This window comes from Echeneis naucrates, chromosome 19 (genome assembly GCF_900963305.1).
Source record: "Echeneis naucrates chromosome 19, fEcheNa1.1, whole genome shotgun sequence".
Lineage (NCBI taxonomy): Eukaryota > Metazoa > Chordata > Actinopteri > Carangiformes > Echeneidae > Echeneis > Echeneis naucrates.
Window position 1 is genome coordinate 5,848,784 of NC_042529.1, and position 19,111 is coordinate 5,867,894.

At 38.4% G+C, this 19,111-nt stretch overlaps 3 protein-coding genes across 5 annotated transcripts in view; 2 read left to right on the plus strand and 1 right to left on the minus strand.

The window, feature by feature from the left end:
• Positions 1-287: 287 nt before the first annotated feature.
• Positions 288-2,707, minus strand: anapc16 (anaphase promoting complex subunit 16). Its single transcript, XM_029527258.1, has 4 exons — positions 2,567-2,707; positions 2,198-2,342; positions 959-1,033; positions 288-863 (listed from the first exon to the last, which is right to left on the minus strand). Exons 2-4 carry the CDS (start codon positions 2,337-2,339, stop codon positions 754-756), a joined length of 327 nt encoding a protein of 108 aa, XP_029383118.1. The 5' UTR covers positions 2,340-2,342; positions 2,567-2,707; the 3' UTR covers positions 288-753.
• ascc1 (activating signal cointegrator 1 complex subunit 1) lies at positions 2,677-7,422 on the plus strand. Of its 3 annotated transcripts, none has more exons than XM_029527256.1 (9): positions 2,677-3,079; positions 3,552-3,650; positions 3,740-3,837; positions 3,932-4,110; positions 4,346-4,479; positions 5,003-5,122; positions 5,217-5,341; positions 5,952-6,025; positions 7,283-7,422. In XM_029527256.1, the coding sequence occupies exons 1-9, from the start codon at positions 2,961-2,963 to the stop codon at positions 7,397-7,399; spliced, it is 1,065 nt and encodes a 354-aa protein (XP_029383116.1). In that variant the 5' UTR covers positions 2,677-2,960; the 3' UTR covers positions 7,400-7,422. The 3 variants fall into 3 exon arrangements, with proteins under 3 accessions (XP_029383116.1, XP_029383117.1, XP_029383115.1); XM_029527257.1 differs by having other exon boundaries at positions 2,677-3,055; positions 3,540-3,650; XM_029527255.1 differs by having other exon boundaries at positions 2,678-3,075; positions 3,548-3,650.
• Positions 7,414-19,111, plus strand: part of LOC115059652 (testican-2) — a 42,199-nt gene continuing 30,501 nt past the window's right edge. Inside the window, exons 1-4 of the mRNA XM_029527254.1 lie at positions 7,414-7,427; positions 12,727-12,755; positions 12,958-13,060; positions 16,829-17,172. Coding sequence (XP_029383114.1) covers positions 16,996-17,172 — 177 coding nt within the window. The 5' untranslated portion in view covers positions 7,414-7,427; positions 12,727-12,755; positions 12,958-13,060; positions 16,829-16,995. The remainder of the gene's footprint in view (positions 7,428-12,726; positions 12,756-12,957; positions 13,061-16,828; positions 17,173-19,111) is intronic.

Genomic DNA, 19,111 nt, shown 5'->3' on the forward strand with positions numbered 1-19,111 from the left:
GCAGGACATTCTGTACGATCCCACCCCTCATTTGTTTGAAAACACTCTTTCCCTGAGCAAAACACCAACTTCTGCGTTTCCTCATTGCGCGGTGTACAGTATGTACACATCACGGGGACATGGAAACAATAACATCATTCAGTTTCAGATGAATATTATCTGTGACAGATATGCAAATCTGGATAACTTAAAAGCAAAGCAGCACAAAGATCAGTAATATAATACAAATGAACTGTGTTCCAGAGTTCAGACTAAGACTGTACATCAAGAAAAACAAGTGAGATAAGACGTGTTCAAGTATGACTTTATTTACAAGCTGTCTTTGTTTTTCCTCCCAGTGCTGTTGGAAGAAACAGTGATGAAGACCCATACAGGTTTTCAGAGTTATGAATTACAGTGGTCATGTGAAAACATGTCTGACTTCAAGAGATTCATTACGTTATAAGACCAGCTGAAAAGTCTACTATGGGCTTTTTAAAAAAATTTGAACTGCTTTGTTATTAATATATTATAACACTTATATGACAAGGACTCTATTGTATGCTGGGCCAAAAGATACCCTCATTTAAAAAAAAAAAAAAGCTAATCATGCTCATATAATAGTAAAAGCGATAAAATAACATCTCACATTCAGTATCTCCAAATAATATTTCATGCTATATGAATTAAAACCAGAGAACTGAAACACCCATCTTGCTCCCTTTTCCTTATATTTGGCTGCTTTATTAACCAAAGGCATCTTGATATCTTCATTTATGATGGTGTAAATCCTAATAGCTGTTCAATGGGCTTGTACCGCCACTCATCTGCTTCCAGTTCCTCCACCAAGCTTGCAAGTTTCTCCATCCGAGACACTTGTTGATCTGGAAGAAAACAAGACTCCTTTAATTGGGAACTTGTCTTTGAGGGAGTGAGCGAAAACACTGAACATATTTCCCATCTACAGTTACTGTCTTACCATGTTTAACCTGTTTCAGTGTTGAGGCAACTTGGTAGCTGAATACAGACTCGCATAAAAATCTGTCAGAGCCATCTAAAGAAACACACAAAAGTAAAGTTAAGTTGAAATATTTAATGAAAAGACATTATTGAAACCTTTTGATAAACAGGCTTTCAAGCTGCTTTTGAATAAGAAATTCAGGTTAAATATTATGTAATTTCAGGTTTATGTAACAGGGCCATTCAGAGTTTGGAAATAGACCAAATACTAATGACACAAACAGAGAAAAACAAAGAAACATTCAGAATGACCATAGTCCTATTCATGATTTGGTTGGGTGTTTTAAACCTTGCAGTACTCTGCTGCCAAACTTACCACATTAATTAGTATATTCTGAGCTAACAAGGACTGCATAGACAACAAAGGGGTGAAAAAAAAAAAAAAAAAAAAAACCACACAGCCTTGCACCCTCATAAACAAATCTTACTGTAAGTATAGGGTACTAGACCTAGAAGCAAAAAGGTGAACCAGCACACTTTGCTGCTGGACTACAACTAACTTTTGATGAAACATAAAATAGACAGACTCACGCTCACAATGAATGTTCTGAACTGCTTTGTGTGAATTCAGCTGGATGAAAACGGACACAAGCTTAGTGACACTACGACATTGTTGTCAGGTTGTCAGGTTATGAAATCACGCCCACTTTTACACACAAATCATTTAAGTACAAATACTGTACTTATAAAGACATTTTTAGCTTCAAACATGTCATCAAAACGGCCGCAAGAGTTGTTTAGTTGAATCAGAGAAACAGATGTTTCAGTAGCCATGACTCTGTGAGGGGGGGGACCAAAACAAACAATGCTTGCATCTGCATGTAAGTGTCTGGAACTAACATATTTAGCTCTGTGTTGTGTTTTATCAGACTGTATACAACCTTAGCAGGATTTCAACATTAAGACTGAGATGTGATGAAGTTTGGATCTAACAGTGGAAGCCTAACGAATGAATTTCATGAGATTTTTTTCCTTCTTGTCTGTAAGGAAGACCGTCCCTCCTTGTGTTACAGAGCACAAAAAGCCTGACTTAACTGTGCTAAACTACGTTTGCTGCTGAAATAATAGTTTGACAGCACGACAGCTCATAATCTCTCTATAATCATTTACACACAGAAAAAAAAGGAGGCCTTGATATGACCGGGGCAAATCTCCAGTTTTATTGAAGCTCAGACACAGTCGAACAGTCTGGTCTCACCTTCCATCATCTCACCGGCTCCTTTCGGGTATGTGTACAGGACCTTCCTGGGGGGGATGAGCTCTGAGGCGCTGAACCCGGAGCCGGTCACCGAGCTGCCGCTCACACCACCGGCAGATGAGGACGAAGAAGACGCGGCCATAGCCTTGTTGGGAAAAAATTTAGACACACAAATGGCTCAGAAAGACAAACAAACTCAACCAAACCGGCCCGTACACGCTACTGTTAGCATGTTTCCGTTAAAACACACTGCTTCAGGCACTAGCAAACAAAGCTAACGATAATGCTAAAGCTAACGCCAGTAACGACAATAACCCTCCATCTCCAGTGTTATTAAACACATTTTTTTTCTGGGCCAGTGTGACTTACCGTCCACACTCCAGTGGATTTATAATGACTTTAAATCCGCGCAGTTGTTTCCGTTTGAGTATCTGCCTACCTTCTGGTTTACGGCAGAAATCTGCACTTTACGTTCACACTGAGGTAAAAACGACGCGGATGAATCTTCACTGTTAGCTGTTTTTTTTTTATAGCTAGCACAGCTGCTAACGCCTTGCTAGCGGCTCCACTCACGTATAAACGTCAACCAAGCTAAAGGACACTGAAGTTGGTCTCCGTTTCAACACTTAAGGCTAAAGAGAATCAGCCTTCATTCATTTACACATTGGCAACCGAATAAGAGTTAATTTAATCTCTTTATACGAACAGTTAGCTAGCAGCGGAGCTAGCCAGACACTTGTGTAAGGTTAGCTAAGTTTCCATTATGGACGTTTTACGTCCAACTCTTATCAACATAAATGGACGAATATATCGAAAGAACGCCATAAGAGAAGAAAATTATGAGGAAGAAGAGGATTTATCCTACATGGGACCACCAGGTTAGTGTTAGCTCTAATAGAAACACTAATTTAGCAGTTTATTAGGTACACCTTGCTTGGATTTATGTAGGCAGTTTCAGCTGTCCTGCAACAAATGCTACATCAGTTTTAATGCTCAGTTTGTGTTTGAACTTGTGCTGAATCAGATGTAGCTTCATTTTTAATGTGTAGTCTGTGGACTGTATTGCATTGTACAGCGTTCCCACATCATTTTGGCTGTTGTTGTTTAGCCTTAGCCCACCCTCATTGATTTGAATGGGTTGGACAAATTAATAGAAACACCTGTTCAGTGCAGCTCAGAAGCACCCCGGACTACAAGCTCCAAAGTAATCAGACAGCTTTATAGAAAAACTAAACAATACAACTCAAAAGAAGACAGATTTATTGTCTAATGTATTAGTTGGATTAAATTGCAGTGATGTCAGGCTGTAGCAACAATAACACATGTTCAGGTTTGTGGTTACCTGTTTAGAGAGTGAGGAGTTTGCAGAAGATGAAACCTGTGATACCTACTCTGTCGAAAAGACTGATAAAGGATACCGCTGCGCCTTCGATGTCCCGAGTGTGCTTTACAAGTGAGTTATCTACAAAATGCAGATGAGGTTTTATTTCTACGCAGGGTAACATGAGTCTGTGTTTCCTTCTGCCTTTCATGGATTCACAGATACATCATTGGGAAAAAGGGAGAGACACGCAGACGTCTGGAGTTTGACACAAAGACATCGATCAGCATACCCAAACAAGGAGTGGAGGGACAGATTGGTGAGGATTCAGAGCAAATGTCATAATAAAAAAGATGAGAGAGTGCACTCTGAAATGAAAGACTTCCACTGAATTTGTTTCTGTTTTATGATAGTTATCACAGGTGCTCACAAGGCTGCAGTCTTGTCTGCGGTCACACGAGTTGAGGTCCTTATCGAAAGTTTCCGGAGAAAGCAACCTTTCACGCACTTTCTGTCAATCCCTCTCAACGATCCCAAAATTCAAGAAAGGTTCCTGAAATTTAAGGATGAGGTGTTGCAGCAGTGTTCACAGGTATTTTATAATAACATAACTTAAATGTTTGTTGAACATCCTCCATTTCATATTTGTTTGCCATTTTCATATGTTTAAATTTTTTATGCTTGTATACTTGATTAGTAAAGACAGGCTCTGATGCTGCAGCACATGAATAGAAAAAACAGGGCACTGATGTAAATATATTGTTTGATATCAGAACATTATGCTAATAAAATTCCATGTCCATAAATTGCTGTGACCTGATCTATAGGATAATGGAGTAGAGGCAAGCATCTTTCAGAACCCTGCAAAGCTTCACCTGACAATAGGAACCCTGGCTCTGTTAAATGAGACGGAAGTGAGAAAAGCATGTGAACATCTTCAAGAATGTCAAAACTTCATCAGGTACAGCCCTTACTAGGTACAGAACTTATATTTGTGGATTTTAACTATCTGCCAAAACATTGTCTTCGTCTATTAAGCCAAAAAGCTCAAGTCAACCAAAAATTTGTTGATTTTGTGAAAACAAACACTGTTATAATCTATTTCTCTCTGCCATAAAACTCCACTCTCTTTCATTACAATTAACTTGGACACTGTACTTTGTTCTTATTGAATGCCCTGTTCCTTGTCCTACTGCTGAAAATATTAACTGTGGCACCAAAGTGGTTCCCAACAAATATAGTGTTTAGTCTGAATAATATTTTCTAAAAAATTACTGCTCTGGTAAATTGTTTTGCACATTCACTTATGTGTATTTATGATCGGTTTTTAAAGGCCTTTTCAGTTTTAATGGATGAATTCTGGGTTACAGCACTCTTACTTGGGAAATTGAAAAGTATTGAGAGAATAATGATTATATTTATGTTTTTGGTGACAAGATTAAGACATTAACGTTAAATATACATTTTGTTTTATCTTTCATTAGGGACATCACAGAAGGAAAACCTCTGCCATTGGAGGTGACTGGTATCGAGTACATGAACGATGACCCTGGCATGGTGGACGTCTTGTATGCCAAAGTGGATGTGAAAGACAGATCTGACAAGTGTGTAAAAGAGCAATACATTCTCATATAAAATAAATGTGTCTAAAAAGACCCCTTCTAATTAAATTGTTTCTGTTTCTCTTTTTTTAAACAGGCTGCAGGCAATTGCAGACCAGCTGATAGAGCACTTTGTCTCTTTGGGGCTGATGGTCAAAGAATGGGACAGAGTGAAGTTGCATGGCACTGTGATGAACACTCTGTTCAGAAAAGACACCACATGTAAAAACATACCTTCGCATGAAAAAAAATAAACCTACTGGCCTGTTGTGGTCACATTGTTAACTCCTGCCCTGAACCTATTTGCTAATGTCCCTTCATTATCTTTTGGCTTGGGCTGGAGCTACAATGACGTTAGAGCTGAGTCTTGAATAATCACAACAACAAATTCCTGCAGAGTGGCAGCATCGGGCAGCTATCCCTGTGTTTGGCTACATCTCTGTTTATGTGCACAAGGCAGCATGTTTTCCAAGTAATATGACAATGGCCTCGTTCATTTTAACCATGGCTCAAGTCCAGCCCCAGTTCTCAAATTTGTACTTCATTGAGCAACAGTACAGCCCAAGAGAGCTGTGCCACTATTGACCATGTTTACCATCATGAGGACAAATTCAATTAAAACAGTTTTTTTTTCTTCATTATTATGTGTGTCATAAACTAATTGACGACGCAATCGAACTGATCTTCATTCTCACCTTACTCTTGTAATACAATTATACAATTAGGTCCAGAAGTAAACATGTTTATGCGATCATGAAATTACATCTGTATTATTTTTATCTATGCTACATTGTTGAGCTTTTCTTTTTTTTTTTTTCCCTTTTTCCCCCAGCTGAAGACACAGGCGGCCCAGGAAGACAGACTGTGAGCGAAAGAGAAGCTTTTGATGCCAGAAACATATTGAAGGTTAGGGGAAATTTATTCCTGTTTGCCTTTTCCAATGACTGAATGACAACTGTGACTCACTCCTCAATGGTTGTACTCCCACATCTTGCAAAGTACAAATTTCATGTGAGCATTTCATGCAGGTTTTTAAACTGCTTTTGATGTTTCCATCACATTTGAAGTGGAAAGCTCATATCTGATCTCATAATCTCAATTAATTTAGGAAGAAGTGATGGGGGAAAAAAAGTGCAGAGCCTCTTTTGCAGTCTGATCAAGGTGCCTCATAAGAATGATCCCAAGTCAGGCCACATCCAACTAGAGGTGCTTATTTCTAGTGTAATAAGAAAGAAAATATCAATTTGTTTTCTTAGTTTGTCAGAGAGGATTAAAAGCTTTACTTTTATTTATTTTGACTCTTCAGTCAATAGATATTAAAGAATTTCAAATGCAACTCATAACTGGAATACAGAATGACAGGTTGGACAGTCTGAAGTGTTTTGGTTTATGCAAGAGAAGAACTAGTTTTGTACGAAGTTCCTGTCCAAAAATAATTACTAGTTGTTATGAACAGCCACAGCCAAAGGCTGAGTGGAACGCCTTCCCTCATGGAAAGGTTGAAACCCAAACATTGTTTAAAATAACGGGATACGGGCATCCATTTTTAGATTGTCTTTCTGCCTAGGCCACTCACAGTGTGGCTTTTTGTTGTATAAGACAAATGTCAGATCTTGTTGTGTAATCAGTGGGAAAATAGTGCATGAGAGGGAAGCCTATTTTTTCACCTTTGCACAGCAGAGCAAATGCTGTGTGAAGTGTGTAAAAATGTGGATTGTTGGTTTTGGCTTGTTGGCTGCATTTCTTTACAGCATTGCTTGGGCAAGCTATTTCTTCCCTTTACACACCAATATAATTCTGAGAAAGCCTTTCTTTGGGAGTGAAATTGACACTGCTAGTGAAAAGCTTAAATTCACTTTCCTTTCTTCCCCGGTGCAGAGGTTGTTTGTGTATGAACACCAAAATACTCAATTTCCTTCTATCTGAAAATGGCACATGGGTATCTACCAAGTGCTCAGTTGCCTGTAACCATAGAAACACCAGGTTTGACTGACAGCTCATCTTCTTTTTTCTATGCAGTTTGACAAGATAGGTTGACTTGACTTTTTAATGATTTTTTTTTTATTAGATATTGTCCAATTAATGTCAATGTTGATTTAAAAAAAAAAAAAAAAAAAATTGCGTTGTTTGAATTGAAGTTTGTATTTGTTGCTTTGATTACAGAAATTTAACAACTTTCATTTTGGAGAGTTTGAGCTGAACACTGTGCTGCTGTCCCAGAGATATTCGACAGATTGTACAGGCTACTACACCACTGCAGGAAGCGTCAACTTTGCATAAACTGCTACAAAGATGAGCATATTCTGAGGTAAGAAATTAAGTTAAATAATGAAGAAATTTAGCTTCCAGATTTGAATAAAATTCATGTGGAGTTTGTCCAGTAGGTGGCAGCATAGGCTTTTATATCTAAAAAGAACAAAAAAATGAAATTGCAGATGTCTTGTTCGACCTATATCTGAGCTAAATTCTCTGCTCTATAAGGTTCATTGGGAGCAGTTTATGGGGCAAAGTAAAACGATCAGAGTGAAGGATGAATGAAAAATAGAGCGAGTCATTCAAAAGATGAAAAAGCAAATCCATTCTGAAATACTCTAGGCTGTCAAATATGTGTTTTTGTACTTCAGTTGACAGAAAATGGGTTCCCTTCAGGGAATTTGAGTCAAACAACATCAAAATAAATGACTGAAAATGCATTTTAATGGAAGAGATGAGCAAAATAAAACATGATAAAAGCAAGAATTTCAACTTAAAACTTATTTCTTTTGTTTCTACAAAGAATTAACTTGCAAGGAATGGAAATCTTTCATCTTGCACGGGACTCCCTGTTGGATAATATTCCTTTTGTTGGAAATGTTTTTAGATAAGGGTTAGATTTCTAGATTAAGATGAAAGACCAGTCATCTCTGTATCTTTCTATCTCTGTATATGCTTTCCGCCTGGTCACACAAGTCAATTTTACTGCCATGTATTCAGTAAGTCCTGTCTCACTGTCAAAACACAACAGCTGAAATAGCTGATCTGACCTTTCTTCAATTTTGTAGCAGAGAAACAAATTTTGAGAATTCTGAAATAATGATTTAGCACAGAAGTTCACAAAAAATAGTCACAATAAAAGTTTCAGAAATACATTGTGAGCCAAATCAGAAAACTTTTATAGCTACTGAAACATTCTGCTCTGGTCTCATTCAGTATTACCCGCTTCCTTTCATCCCACGGCCTCATGCGTGTTAATGCATCACCAACATGATTTATTATACCAGTCTGGACTGTCTCTTTTTTCAGTCTCCTTTATCAGTGCTCTTCACACACAAACCACAGCCTTGTTCCCACATTCGTCTGTTGAGTGTGTTACTTGACACATTGGACAGAGCCCGACCACTTGCTCTTGCCATCAGAACCTTTTTCAGCCTTTCCCTCAGCTGCCGACGCTCTCTGTTTGGCATGCAGGAGGACAACTGCAGAGTGGCCAGAAGTTACATTGATGGAAACTGGGGACACTTTTTATTTGTTAGCTCTGCCTGTGCAGTACAACCTCCCATTTCAACAGTGGCAGGATTTTATTTTCATTTTTTTGCTGTGCTCCTGGAGTAGTGTCAAAACACACCATTAGATGGGATCATACATATTTCCTCATCAGAAATTAGCCAGCCAGGCAGCCAGTCAGGCAGTCAGGCAGTCTATGCATTGACTGTTGTACTGTCTGGGCATATAATTTATCTCTTCAGACTTAGAAAAGGACCTAATTATTCACTCCCTGTCTCCTGAGAGCATGCTTGTTAGTGGGTTAGCACTACACATCCAGCTTAATGTCGCTTTCAGGTAATACAATACAACATGGATTCTGGGACTTGCCAAGAACACAGAAAGGAAGAGAGAGTGAGAGAGGATGGTTCACATTAATGAAATTCAGTGAGGATGTGCTTCCTTTTTTTTTTTTTGTTTTTTTTTTTTGTTTTTTTTTTTTGTTTGGTAGGGACATGATTAAAGATGTGTTGGCCAGATGTCCTCTCTAATGATTCCACTGAAAACACATGTGAAGGAGACATACGTCATCCCTTGACAGACACTCAAAACAGATGTATCTGTCAGGAGATTTCTAAAGAAGATGTTAACACTTTATGTTCATTCAAATTGCCAAATGTCTGTTTTGTTGCGTGCATCACCAACAGAACAGATAAGCCATCACGTTTGGATCATTTGTTCTGCCTAAAATCAAATGAAAATGTGAAACATCAAATCATTGAGCACTATACAAGCTTTAAGTCTGTAAAGGTGGGCCAGGTGCAATGTCCTATATATATATATATATATATATATATATATATATATATATATATATATATATATATATATATATATAGCTTTGCGTTACTGTCCCATCTATCTATTGACATTATTTCTGTGTTGGCAGATATATTAATAAACACTCACCATTAAAGTGTGTTTTAAACAATTTCCTTAATATTTATATGTTGATTTGAAATTCTGAACAGGAAGACTGAAAAGTGAAGTGCACTGAACCAGTGACTGTTAAATGCCAGACACAACGATTTTATTTATTTCCTTTATTTATTTATTTATTTATTTATTTTTTCAATTATGCTTTTTCTTCACATTCAAATTTTGTTTTCTGTAAATTCCACGAGACAGATTGATTTGGATTGATTCTTGACAAATTCATCTTATTATGCATGCCTGTGTGGGTGAGCTTGCTTACGCACTGCCTGACATACATCTCATCATTTATTTTTTTTTCTTTTTCCCTGGCCCTGCCACATCTCTCAGCCTAATTAGTCAGCCCGGTGCTTCCTGTTCTAGGAGCTTCCAACATGACCCTTGAGACTAAGAGACAAGCATGTGTCCCTTTCAATAAGCCAGATAAATAAGACCTCTGTGTCTGTTTGTGTTAGTGCTGACCTATTTCCTTTCTGAATTTGCTTTTCTGAATTTCTGCAGATCTCGCAGGAGACACAGACACAGTGCATGTGTGCACTTGCTTGTTAATATGGACTGATGAATCAAATGTTTTAAAAGCAGTTTCACAGTAGCCAACACTGTCGGCAACACTTTACAATATCAGATCAGCTGGGGGAGAAAAAAAAAAAAAAAACTTCTGTCATTTATATGCTACTTTTCAAAAAGTGAAAGCAGAAGCTGTCATTTACATGAGCCCATAACACTAAGAACCATTCAGTAATGAAAATTCACATCATGTTTGGTAACTTGAGTCTTGTGTTATCACAGCCAAGTATTGTTTTGACCTATATCCAATTTGCATATTTAATTTCATGCCAATTTTCAAAGTAGCCCTTTTGATGGAGGCTGTTTTGAAAAGGTCTTTCTTGATCAATGTCAACCTTTTTTCCCCCCTTCTTTTTGGCATATTTTGAGGATTTTGATATTCAGAACTGCACAATGCAATTTTTTGTTGTGTATAGAAATTCAGCTTTCAGTCAGGAGGACTGACCTTAACATAAACTTCAGAATAAAATGGTGCTTCACAGTCATGACCATGTAATTAAAAAGATATTTTAGATTTTTTGCATGCTTTGGCCAGTTTGCATTTAATTATGTTTAATTTAAGGCTTTTAAGGTGATGAGTAGTTTTGCCCAGATCAGGATCAGATATATTTTGTGTAAATATTTCAAACCAAACCAAATGGACTGAAAGGAAACCTTCCTGGTGTTGTGTTTTTCTTGGACATTTTAATGATTAAACAAATATATCCATGTGAAGTTACATAGGTACCCTTTAAATGATCCAGCCAGGCAAGGCCAACAAATCTTTCAAATTGGCTATCATTAGCTGTGAAGTATGATGGGGTGCCTTCCTTTTGACTGTTCTCCTAGGTTGGATGTGACTATCCAGTGAAGTGTCGCTGCCATATGAATTTTAACACTAATCACTCTGTCACAAATGGCATGAGCGGCCTTGATGTACGGCCAAGGCTAGAGTATTTGAAAAGTCTAATCTGTGTCTCCAGCGAGAAGGCAGGTGATCCCTGCAGCAGCTCTTTATCATTCAGAGTGCTGTGTCTGGAGGCTGCCTGCAGCTGTCCATGTCTGTTTACTGCTGGAGGCATTCACACAGGGAGGAGAGGCACAAAACCAGGCTTGTTTGAACAGCAGGTAGTCATTCAGAGCTGCTGTTTACTTTATGCACACTTTGTACAAGAATAGAGCAGCAACCAACTTTCATAAATGAATAATCTCGCAATTTTTTGATGATGATGATCATTATTATTATTATTTTAAAAAAACAGTAGATACCTTCAAATCGCAGTTTGCAAAGGTAGAAAAACAACACGGAGCAGAAGCAAATCTTGATATTTAAAAAGATTACTTTAATGACAGCAATGACATTAAAGCCATTTGTACACCAATGCCAAGATAAGAAATGTTGACGCCAGTTTTCTTTTGAACAGCTTATAATTTTTAGCACAGGAAGTGATGGAGCCCTTCATCATGGTTTATTCACCGTTAATATGCCCAAGGCATTATTTACTCCTCTGTTTATTAAAGAAATATGTATATCAAATGAATGCTCCCCCTCCAGATGTTTTTCCCATCCACTCTGAAGTGTTGCAGAGACATTCCTTTCCATAACACTTAAAGATGCATGTTTCTCGTTGGTCGGCGAAAGTGAAACTGATGGGGATTTGTTGCTTAAAAGTAGTCGGACTAATACGAACTAAAAATAAATAATCTACTGAGACTGTGCATGTCAAGAATTCCGAATTTCAGCCAGCTTCTGTCTATTGTGTGCATTTGATTGAAAAAGGTGCTGCACCCTCTCCCTCCCCCCGCTGCAGCTGCCTGGTGTGCAAAACAGCAGCTAGAGTGCTTGCTCGCTGCTGTCAGACTGCTCTAAACTAACTTTGCACTTTTAATAGCTATGTGACCCAGTTTGAATCCAATTGAATTAAATCTATACACATTTATAGCAGCTCCACTTACAGCTGTAAGTCACTAGAGATTACTGACTAAATGTGTCCCGATGTGGTTTATTCTCTCCTCAACTTTCAAAATAACTTCTTTTGATGGTTCACCTATCCAGGAACTTGCTTTCAGGCAATTTTTTTTCATGCACACTTTCCAGTGGCAGCACATATCACAGGCAGAAACTACTTCACAACCAAGCATCTATGGTGGCTGTTGTTAAAAAAAAAAATAAAAAATACATTCACAGCATTTATTCTTTACTGTGGCATCAATATTTTATGCTTTAATATCCTTTTTTTACTGCATCATCGATGAAAACTTACTGTATTGCCTATGTCTCCTAACATGGTCCATGTGTCCAAATAGCCCCTTTGCCCCCACTTTTACCACAAATATGAAAATATAAACAGAAGAACATTTGAAAGTAAGAATTATGAATCTGTATGTCAGCTGCCTTACAGAATATCTTCTCCCATACAGCACATATCCCTATATTGTGCATATAGAGAAAGTTGTAGCTCTCTATAGAAGTGTATATATTCCGGATGCAGGACAGCTATACACTCAGCGGTAAATAAAAGTTTAGTATTAGTATATTGTTCCTCCGAGGACATTGAAGTTTTAACATTTGACCATTTCTGTCCTTTTTTTTTCTACTTCATTAGTACATCAGCTGATAATGAATTAAGAACAGGTAAGATGATTAATTCATTGTTTTTGCTATTTATCTTCTTAAATCTGAGAATTTAATAAGCTTAATATGCTGAAGATCTGATTTCTGGAGCTTGTGACTTGTGACATATTCTAAATAATGTCAGTTGATTAAAGAACAATCATCTTCAACTGTATTTGGGAGCTTTGGAGTAAAAATAATAACCAGTAATTATGTGTTGCAGATCACTGATGGAATGGGAGCAGCACAGAACTGTTCACTGACGTTGGTTGATGAAGGCCCTCGGTCGATGAAACTTGGTGCGAAGCATTGTCGGGAAAAAAAAGGTTTCCACCAAATAATGATGATGAATAGATTTACAACAAAGTGATATTTTAATCATTGCTATGTCCTTGTTGAAATTAATTGGGCCTAATGACCACCACTTTTTTTCACGGTGGGAGGAAGTGCTACATTTGAATATCCTGTATAAATGTGACAGGAATAAATAAATGTGTAAAGCCGCCACACTTGGTCCGCTGCACTTAATTGTTGTGTACTGGGAATTCCTGAAGCGATGTGAGCATATGTAAAGCTTTGATAAGCAGTGAAGCTCATGTTGGGCCTTATGAGCTGTTAGTAAGACAGAAAAGAGATGTGCTGCGTTCACATTTGTAGACAGCAAATATTTATAGATAAGCAAGCTTTTAAATTTTGGTGCGGTCTTGTCTGATGCTATCCAAATGAAGCTTCCACCCTGTACTCCTTTGTGTAAACTGATTATGCTTGAAGAACAGGATAGATAAAATTTATCCATATCTTCCTAGAAAGGAACTGATTGCATCAGTTAATCTGTTTACAATTAAAGGCACTCTTCCACTGCTAACTCTGATATGTGCAAGAAACAGTGCCACACAACTTGTTCAAATTTAAAGCGTTGTGAGGAGTTCCTACCATGTTTTAGAAAAATTACATCAGGTTTTTATTTTTCAAGTCACCTGGAATTCATGATACAGCCAGTTTCTGCATTAAAGCCCATTTTAGTGCCCGTAAAACCAGGAGTTCGTCTCATTAATTAGGTGTTGTAATGAGGATAACTTTAGAAAAACTGGATCCAAACCTCTGAATCACGTCTCACATGTCTGATTTGTTCAGTGAATGAAAATATTCATCGACCAATGGCTGCTGTTTGTCAGGCTCAAAAATGGGGAAGTAGTATTCCTACAAAACCTGCTACACAACCACGTTGCTGTAAGTTGACTTAGATACCGTCTAAGAAGAGGCAAAGTAAAACAAAATGACAATGCAATTCTCGCTATGGGGCAATTTTTCTCTGATCTTATATAGTTTATATTCAGACCAGGTACTGTTGCTAGCTAACGCAGCACAACAAACCTGCAGAAGGTCATTTTTCAGGTTTTAAAATGTAATGAAAGTGCCTCATCCTTACATTATGAGAAATAAAGAGGTCATGCAATATCCCAGTCAGGTATGAAATATTACCAATCCCTCTGTTTCGACTGTGAACACACATATAAAGGCCAAGTAAATAATTCAGAGAGAGGGCCACTGACGTTTTCCGTCTATATTTTAAGATAAAAAATTTTCTTTACCGTCAATATTTGAGCACCCCGCTGTTTTACCAAATACAGAGTTACTATTTAAGCATTCAACAACATCATTGCCTGACTCTCAGACTCTAAAAGGCTTGTCAGGGCCTCATGGGAGCGTGAGAGCTGTAGTTGAATGCTAAACAAGATGATCTGAGATGCAACTTAATTTCATGGCTTTTGAGGTTGTTCACCACTGTCATCAAGACTGAGAGTCACAAATGGTCTTTTAGTTATTTGAAAAGTGAATATATTTCTCAAAGGGTGCTCTGTAAGCAGATATAATAAAATGGTGCTGTTAGGAGGATTGCAGAGGATTCAAGCTGATCAATGAAGCAGAAGCTTGCTATATCACATGTAAGCCTATTGTAAATGTGGAAATTACTTTGGGGTGGTCCTGCAAACTGTACTGCTACTTCAGCTGCTGATCGGGCAGCAGTAGGAAGCTCCAATAAAAAAATAAATAAACAAAATAAAGCTCTTTTGAGTCTTCTCAGCCCTGAAACTTCTGAAGTGATCAACAACTCGAAGCCTTTCATAAACATGTTTTCCATTTGCCGTTGCTGTTCTTGTGCATGTAGGATTCCCTCAGGAAATTTTCCTCCGCCACGGTCCAGGGAGAGGCTTCCCAATAACATCTCAGTGCTTAAAAGTTAATGATGCAAAGCAGAACGCGGTCTTAAATGCTTCTGGGCGGCCCATTTCGTCTGTGTGGCCATTAATCTGCTGTACATTCATCCCGATCCTGACATGACTGAGGACGACCTCTTAATTAACACATCATGCCCAGCTTCTCATTCTGTTGATGTGCGCAGTCGGTTGACGCTGCGGGACATTTCTCCTGCTGCCCAAATCTGGAGCTCTGTACTCAGGAAAGCCTGCATCTGCCAAATCAACTATTTTGACAGCAGTGTCAGAGTTAGTCCGAGCAGATAAAGCCGCATCACAGGCAATGTGATCCTGCCCCTGGCTACTCAGCCTCAACCAATATTGGTAACCTTAAACGAAAATAAATCTTTGCAGAGCACCGGATTACGTTTATCTTCATGGGGATGAAATAGAGCGTGGAGAGGAAGAGGGCATAGAGAGTTTAGGGAGCAGGAGGAATAACGCGGGCAGACTTGAAATGATGTGCAGGTACGCCACAGTTCGAAGTCACAGATTGATGCAGAAAAAGCCAGAACGCATCCCTTTTTAGTCCGATCCCATCGTCCATCCTTTCACATTTTTCTTTGCAGACAAACCAGCAAAATGGGTTTTCAGCATCACTGACTGAGATCTCAGGCTTTCGGCGTCAAACAGACAAGTGCCATAGAGAGATTGAGGTAGTGCTGAAGTTGTACAGGAAAAAAAAAAACTATTTTTGTAGAAGGTATATTTATTGTTCTACAGTGTGTACATTTGTAAGAAAAGAGATTATTTATTGTTGGACTTCTAGAGATGTTCCTTGAACATCTGACCTGTAGGTATGTGCAGGTTTTTTACACCTTTTACTGTTGACAATGTCATCTTCTTGTCATCTTCTTGTTCACTTGTTAATTTTCTGTCATAAAGTTACCATAGAAAAGTGATGCCACATATTGCTGTAAAAGTTTTTTTATGAGTTCTTATGGAGCCTAAAAATAATTTGATTATTTGAGAAATAAACAGATTAATCTGTAGTAAAAATAATAATTAGCTGCTAATGGGAACATGATCAGGTGTGGCCTGTCGCTGTACTTTAATTTCTGATGGTGAAGTTGTGGCTCTGTCTTTCCACTTGGACTGCCTGTCTTCAACGAAATTAAATCATTTGAATCTCATTTTGATGTTAAATTAGCACAAAAATCAGCCACTAGCACTGATAGTCGTTGTTTCGTCCACATAACTATAACTATTTCAGGTTTATCTGTTAAGGACACCACTGAGCTAAGTCACTCTTATACCGCTCTATGTGCTGCTAATGAATACATTAAGAATAAAATGGATCTAATTTTAACCTAAATTAAGTTTCATTTGCCCCGAGCTCTCTTAGGAGTTCTTCAGCGACCCTCTGCACTCTGTGGAGCCCAGTTTGGGCCCCACTGTCTTACCTAATTTACTCAGAGTCATTTTCCTCATATTGTTCCAACTTTATTGTCGATTTGTATTATTAATTTCACCGTCTAAGTGCATAGCAAGGATCCAGTGAGTCTCGCCGGGGTAAATATTAGACAGACACTGGCCTTTTGCCAGCAGCATTTTAATACAATGAATAAAACTCTGGTTGATCATCAGTGCAACAATAAACATCTGCTCCACTGGTGTGATTCATTTGCAGTGTGACATTGTGTGTGGGGGCTGCATATCAACAGGACAAAAAGCAAAATAAAGTTAGAAATAATGAATCTAAGTAAGCAGAAATAAATGATTCGTGCAGGATGTAATCTGTCCTTTAACTCTTTCTCACCACTGCCTCTCTCCCTCCCTCCCTTCTTATTTCCCTCCCCTCCTTTCTCTCTCTCTCTCTCTCTCATTTCTATTCAGTGTGTTGAAGCAGCAGCAGCAGCAGCAGCAACAGCAGCAGCAGCAGTCTTGTATGTGGATCCTTGGCTAGAGGACATCAGCATCAGCACCGGGAGGAGGATACATCCCAGAGCCGAACTGTCCCCCCCTCCTCCTCCGCCTCCACCCTCCCTCCTCCGAGCATCATCATGGTCGCTGTGGGAGCCGTCGCTTGCCTGACCCTGCTGGTGGGCTTTTCTCTCCAGGTGGACGTGAAAAGTGGGAAAGAGGCAGGAAAAGCTGGGAATTTCATGGAAGATGAGCAATGGCTGTCAACCATCTCCCAGTACAGCCGGAAAATCAAACACTGGAATCGCTTCAGAGACGTGAGTTGTGTTTTCTTTTTATTTATTTATTTATTTATTTATTTTTATTTTTATTTGTGTGTGTCTGTGCAATTTTAAACGCATGCTGCTCTGTGTCTGCTGTTGGAGATGCTGCTGCCTGTGGAGACTAATCGTTGTCTCCACAGGCAGCATGTTTTCTCAGGTGATTTTGCGCACAGTGAACTGTCGCTCTGAAGTGCGCATAGATGCAATATTAGCAGTTTGGGTACTAGATATACTTTTTTTTTTTTTTTACACAAACACACACACATAGATATATGTTGATATTACAAACATAACAGAGGATAGTGTGTTTAAAGATCTTGGGGAGCTTATGGATCAATGCGCGTGCACGTGAACGCGTGAGCGGCGCTTAATGAAATGTTGGATAAACCCACATTTTCTTTCATTTTGTCAAGGTGGCTTATTTTGTGGTATGATGGTGAGACATTTCATGAAATGAAAACTCCTGAATTGGTAGACAATTGGCTACTATTGTACAATGTAATTTTATAGTACTGTAGCTTTGGAGCTTCTTATATGTGAGTGAATAAAATACAGCTCAAAGGAAAATTTATGACATAAGTCCAAAAGCTATTTCCAAGCTCCTTCTGGATAACTGTGATTCTCTGAACATCGTATGTATTTGCTGATCAATACTCCATCTGCCATATTGCACATATACTGTGCAGTTCAGAGGCTTCTCAGACTGAAAAGCATTAGAGCGAAATCAGTTGTGTATCCTCTAAATCACAAATATCAAGTACAGGGGAAGCAAAGATTCTTATTCTCGTGTGGCTCTGTGGTCCAGTCTGATTTCTGAGCTGTAAAGGAACAGCTTTGTTCATTCTGTTCAGTCATGCCAGGAGGACTATTCACCAGAGATATTTCATTTATGAAGTTACAGACAGTATGAAACTTCCACAGCTGAAATGATTCATTCACTAGTTCATTGAGAGAAAAGGGATCTATGGGAAAAAAAAAAGAAGAAAAAAGCCAACATTTATTTCTGCTGCCTTTCCTTTCTCTTCCGCTCTCATTGTCACACAGTAAAATGTCTGTTTTTGGTTAATCCACGTAATTACCTGATAAATCAAGTTTCTGCCAAATCCTGAGATTTGGATAACCGTGAAGCGTTCCTGCTCATTCATTTCCCAAAATAGCGTCACCCAAACACAGATATTCCAGGAATAGCTTCATCAGTGGATCCAGATACCAAACTGGTCTACACCAATCCAGGTCTCACAGGAAGTTCTTGCTCGGGATGAGACAGGTCTACAGTTGTCTGTTTAATGTTGGTGACTGATGACTGAGTTCTTGTTTTAAAAGAGTGACCTGATGATGGCCACAGGTCCGTCAGGCTTTATGTCACACTTTCACTGCTCTAAGTTGTTTCATTTTAACATATTTTTTCTTACAACAAGCTAAGACACAAAGATCCTATCTAGGACAATAAAGTGGAAGTTCAGTTGACTTTACAGATTTTCTCGTATTTTTACTGGCAATACAGAATTTGTTTATTAGATTTCTATGTCTGTAGTAGTAAAATCTGTACTGGTATATTAATTTTGTTCATTTCATTTCATGGCATGCGAGGCCATATCACACAAACTTAGCCTGGTTCAAAAGTCTATTACCTTTATCTGGTCATTGCCTAAATAGTCAGAACAAACATCAGAGGTGAAGTAATAAAAGAAAGGAAATATGCACACTAATATACAGTTCAGCTCCAAGTTTATTACCCAGTGAAAAGTAATGCGGTTTAATACAACAACCTTGCAATAATTCCGATCTCCATGAAGGTTGTAATGGGATTGAAACTGCTTTAAAGTGGTGTTGTTTCAACTTTACGGTCATTTTGGAGCCTGATATCGATGTTGTTGTTGGAATGTATTGTGTTATTCTGAGGATGGACTAATCCACCCTCATTGATACAAAT

Excerpts from the sequence above, each read along its gene's own strand:
- anapc16 (XM_029527258.1), bottom strand. The coding sequence starts at position 2,339 with ATGGCCGCGTCTTCTTCGTCCTCATCTGCCGGTGGTGTGAGCGGCAGC. Across the intron at positions 1,034-2,197 it reads AGCCGGTGAGATGATGGAAG|ATGGCTCTGACAGATTTTTA; the intron begins GTGAGACCAGAC and ends GTGTTTCTTTAG. Across the intron at positions 864-958 it reads ACTGAAACAGGTTAAACATG|ATCAACAAGTGTCTCGGATG; the intron begins GTAAGACAGTAA and ends GTTTTCTTCCAG.
- ascc1 (XM_029527256.1), top strand. The coding sequence starts at position 2,961 with ATGGACGTTTTACGTCCAACTCTTATCAACATAAATGGACGAATATAT. Across the intron at positions 3,838-3,931 it reads AGGAGTGGAGGGACAGATTG|TTATCACAGGTGCTCACAAG; the intron begins GTGAGGATTCAG and ends GTTTTATGATAG. Across the intron at positions 4,480-5,002 it reads GAATGTCAAAACTTCATCAG|GGACATCACAGAAGGAAAAC; the intron begins GTACAGCCCTTA and ends ATCTTTCATTAG.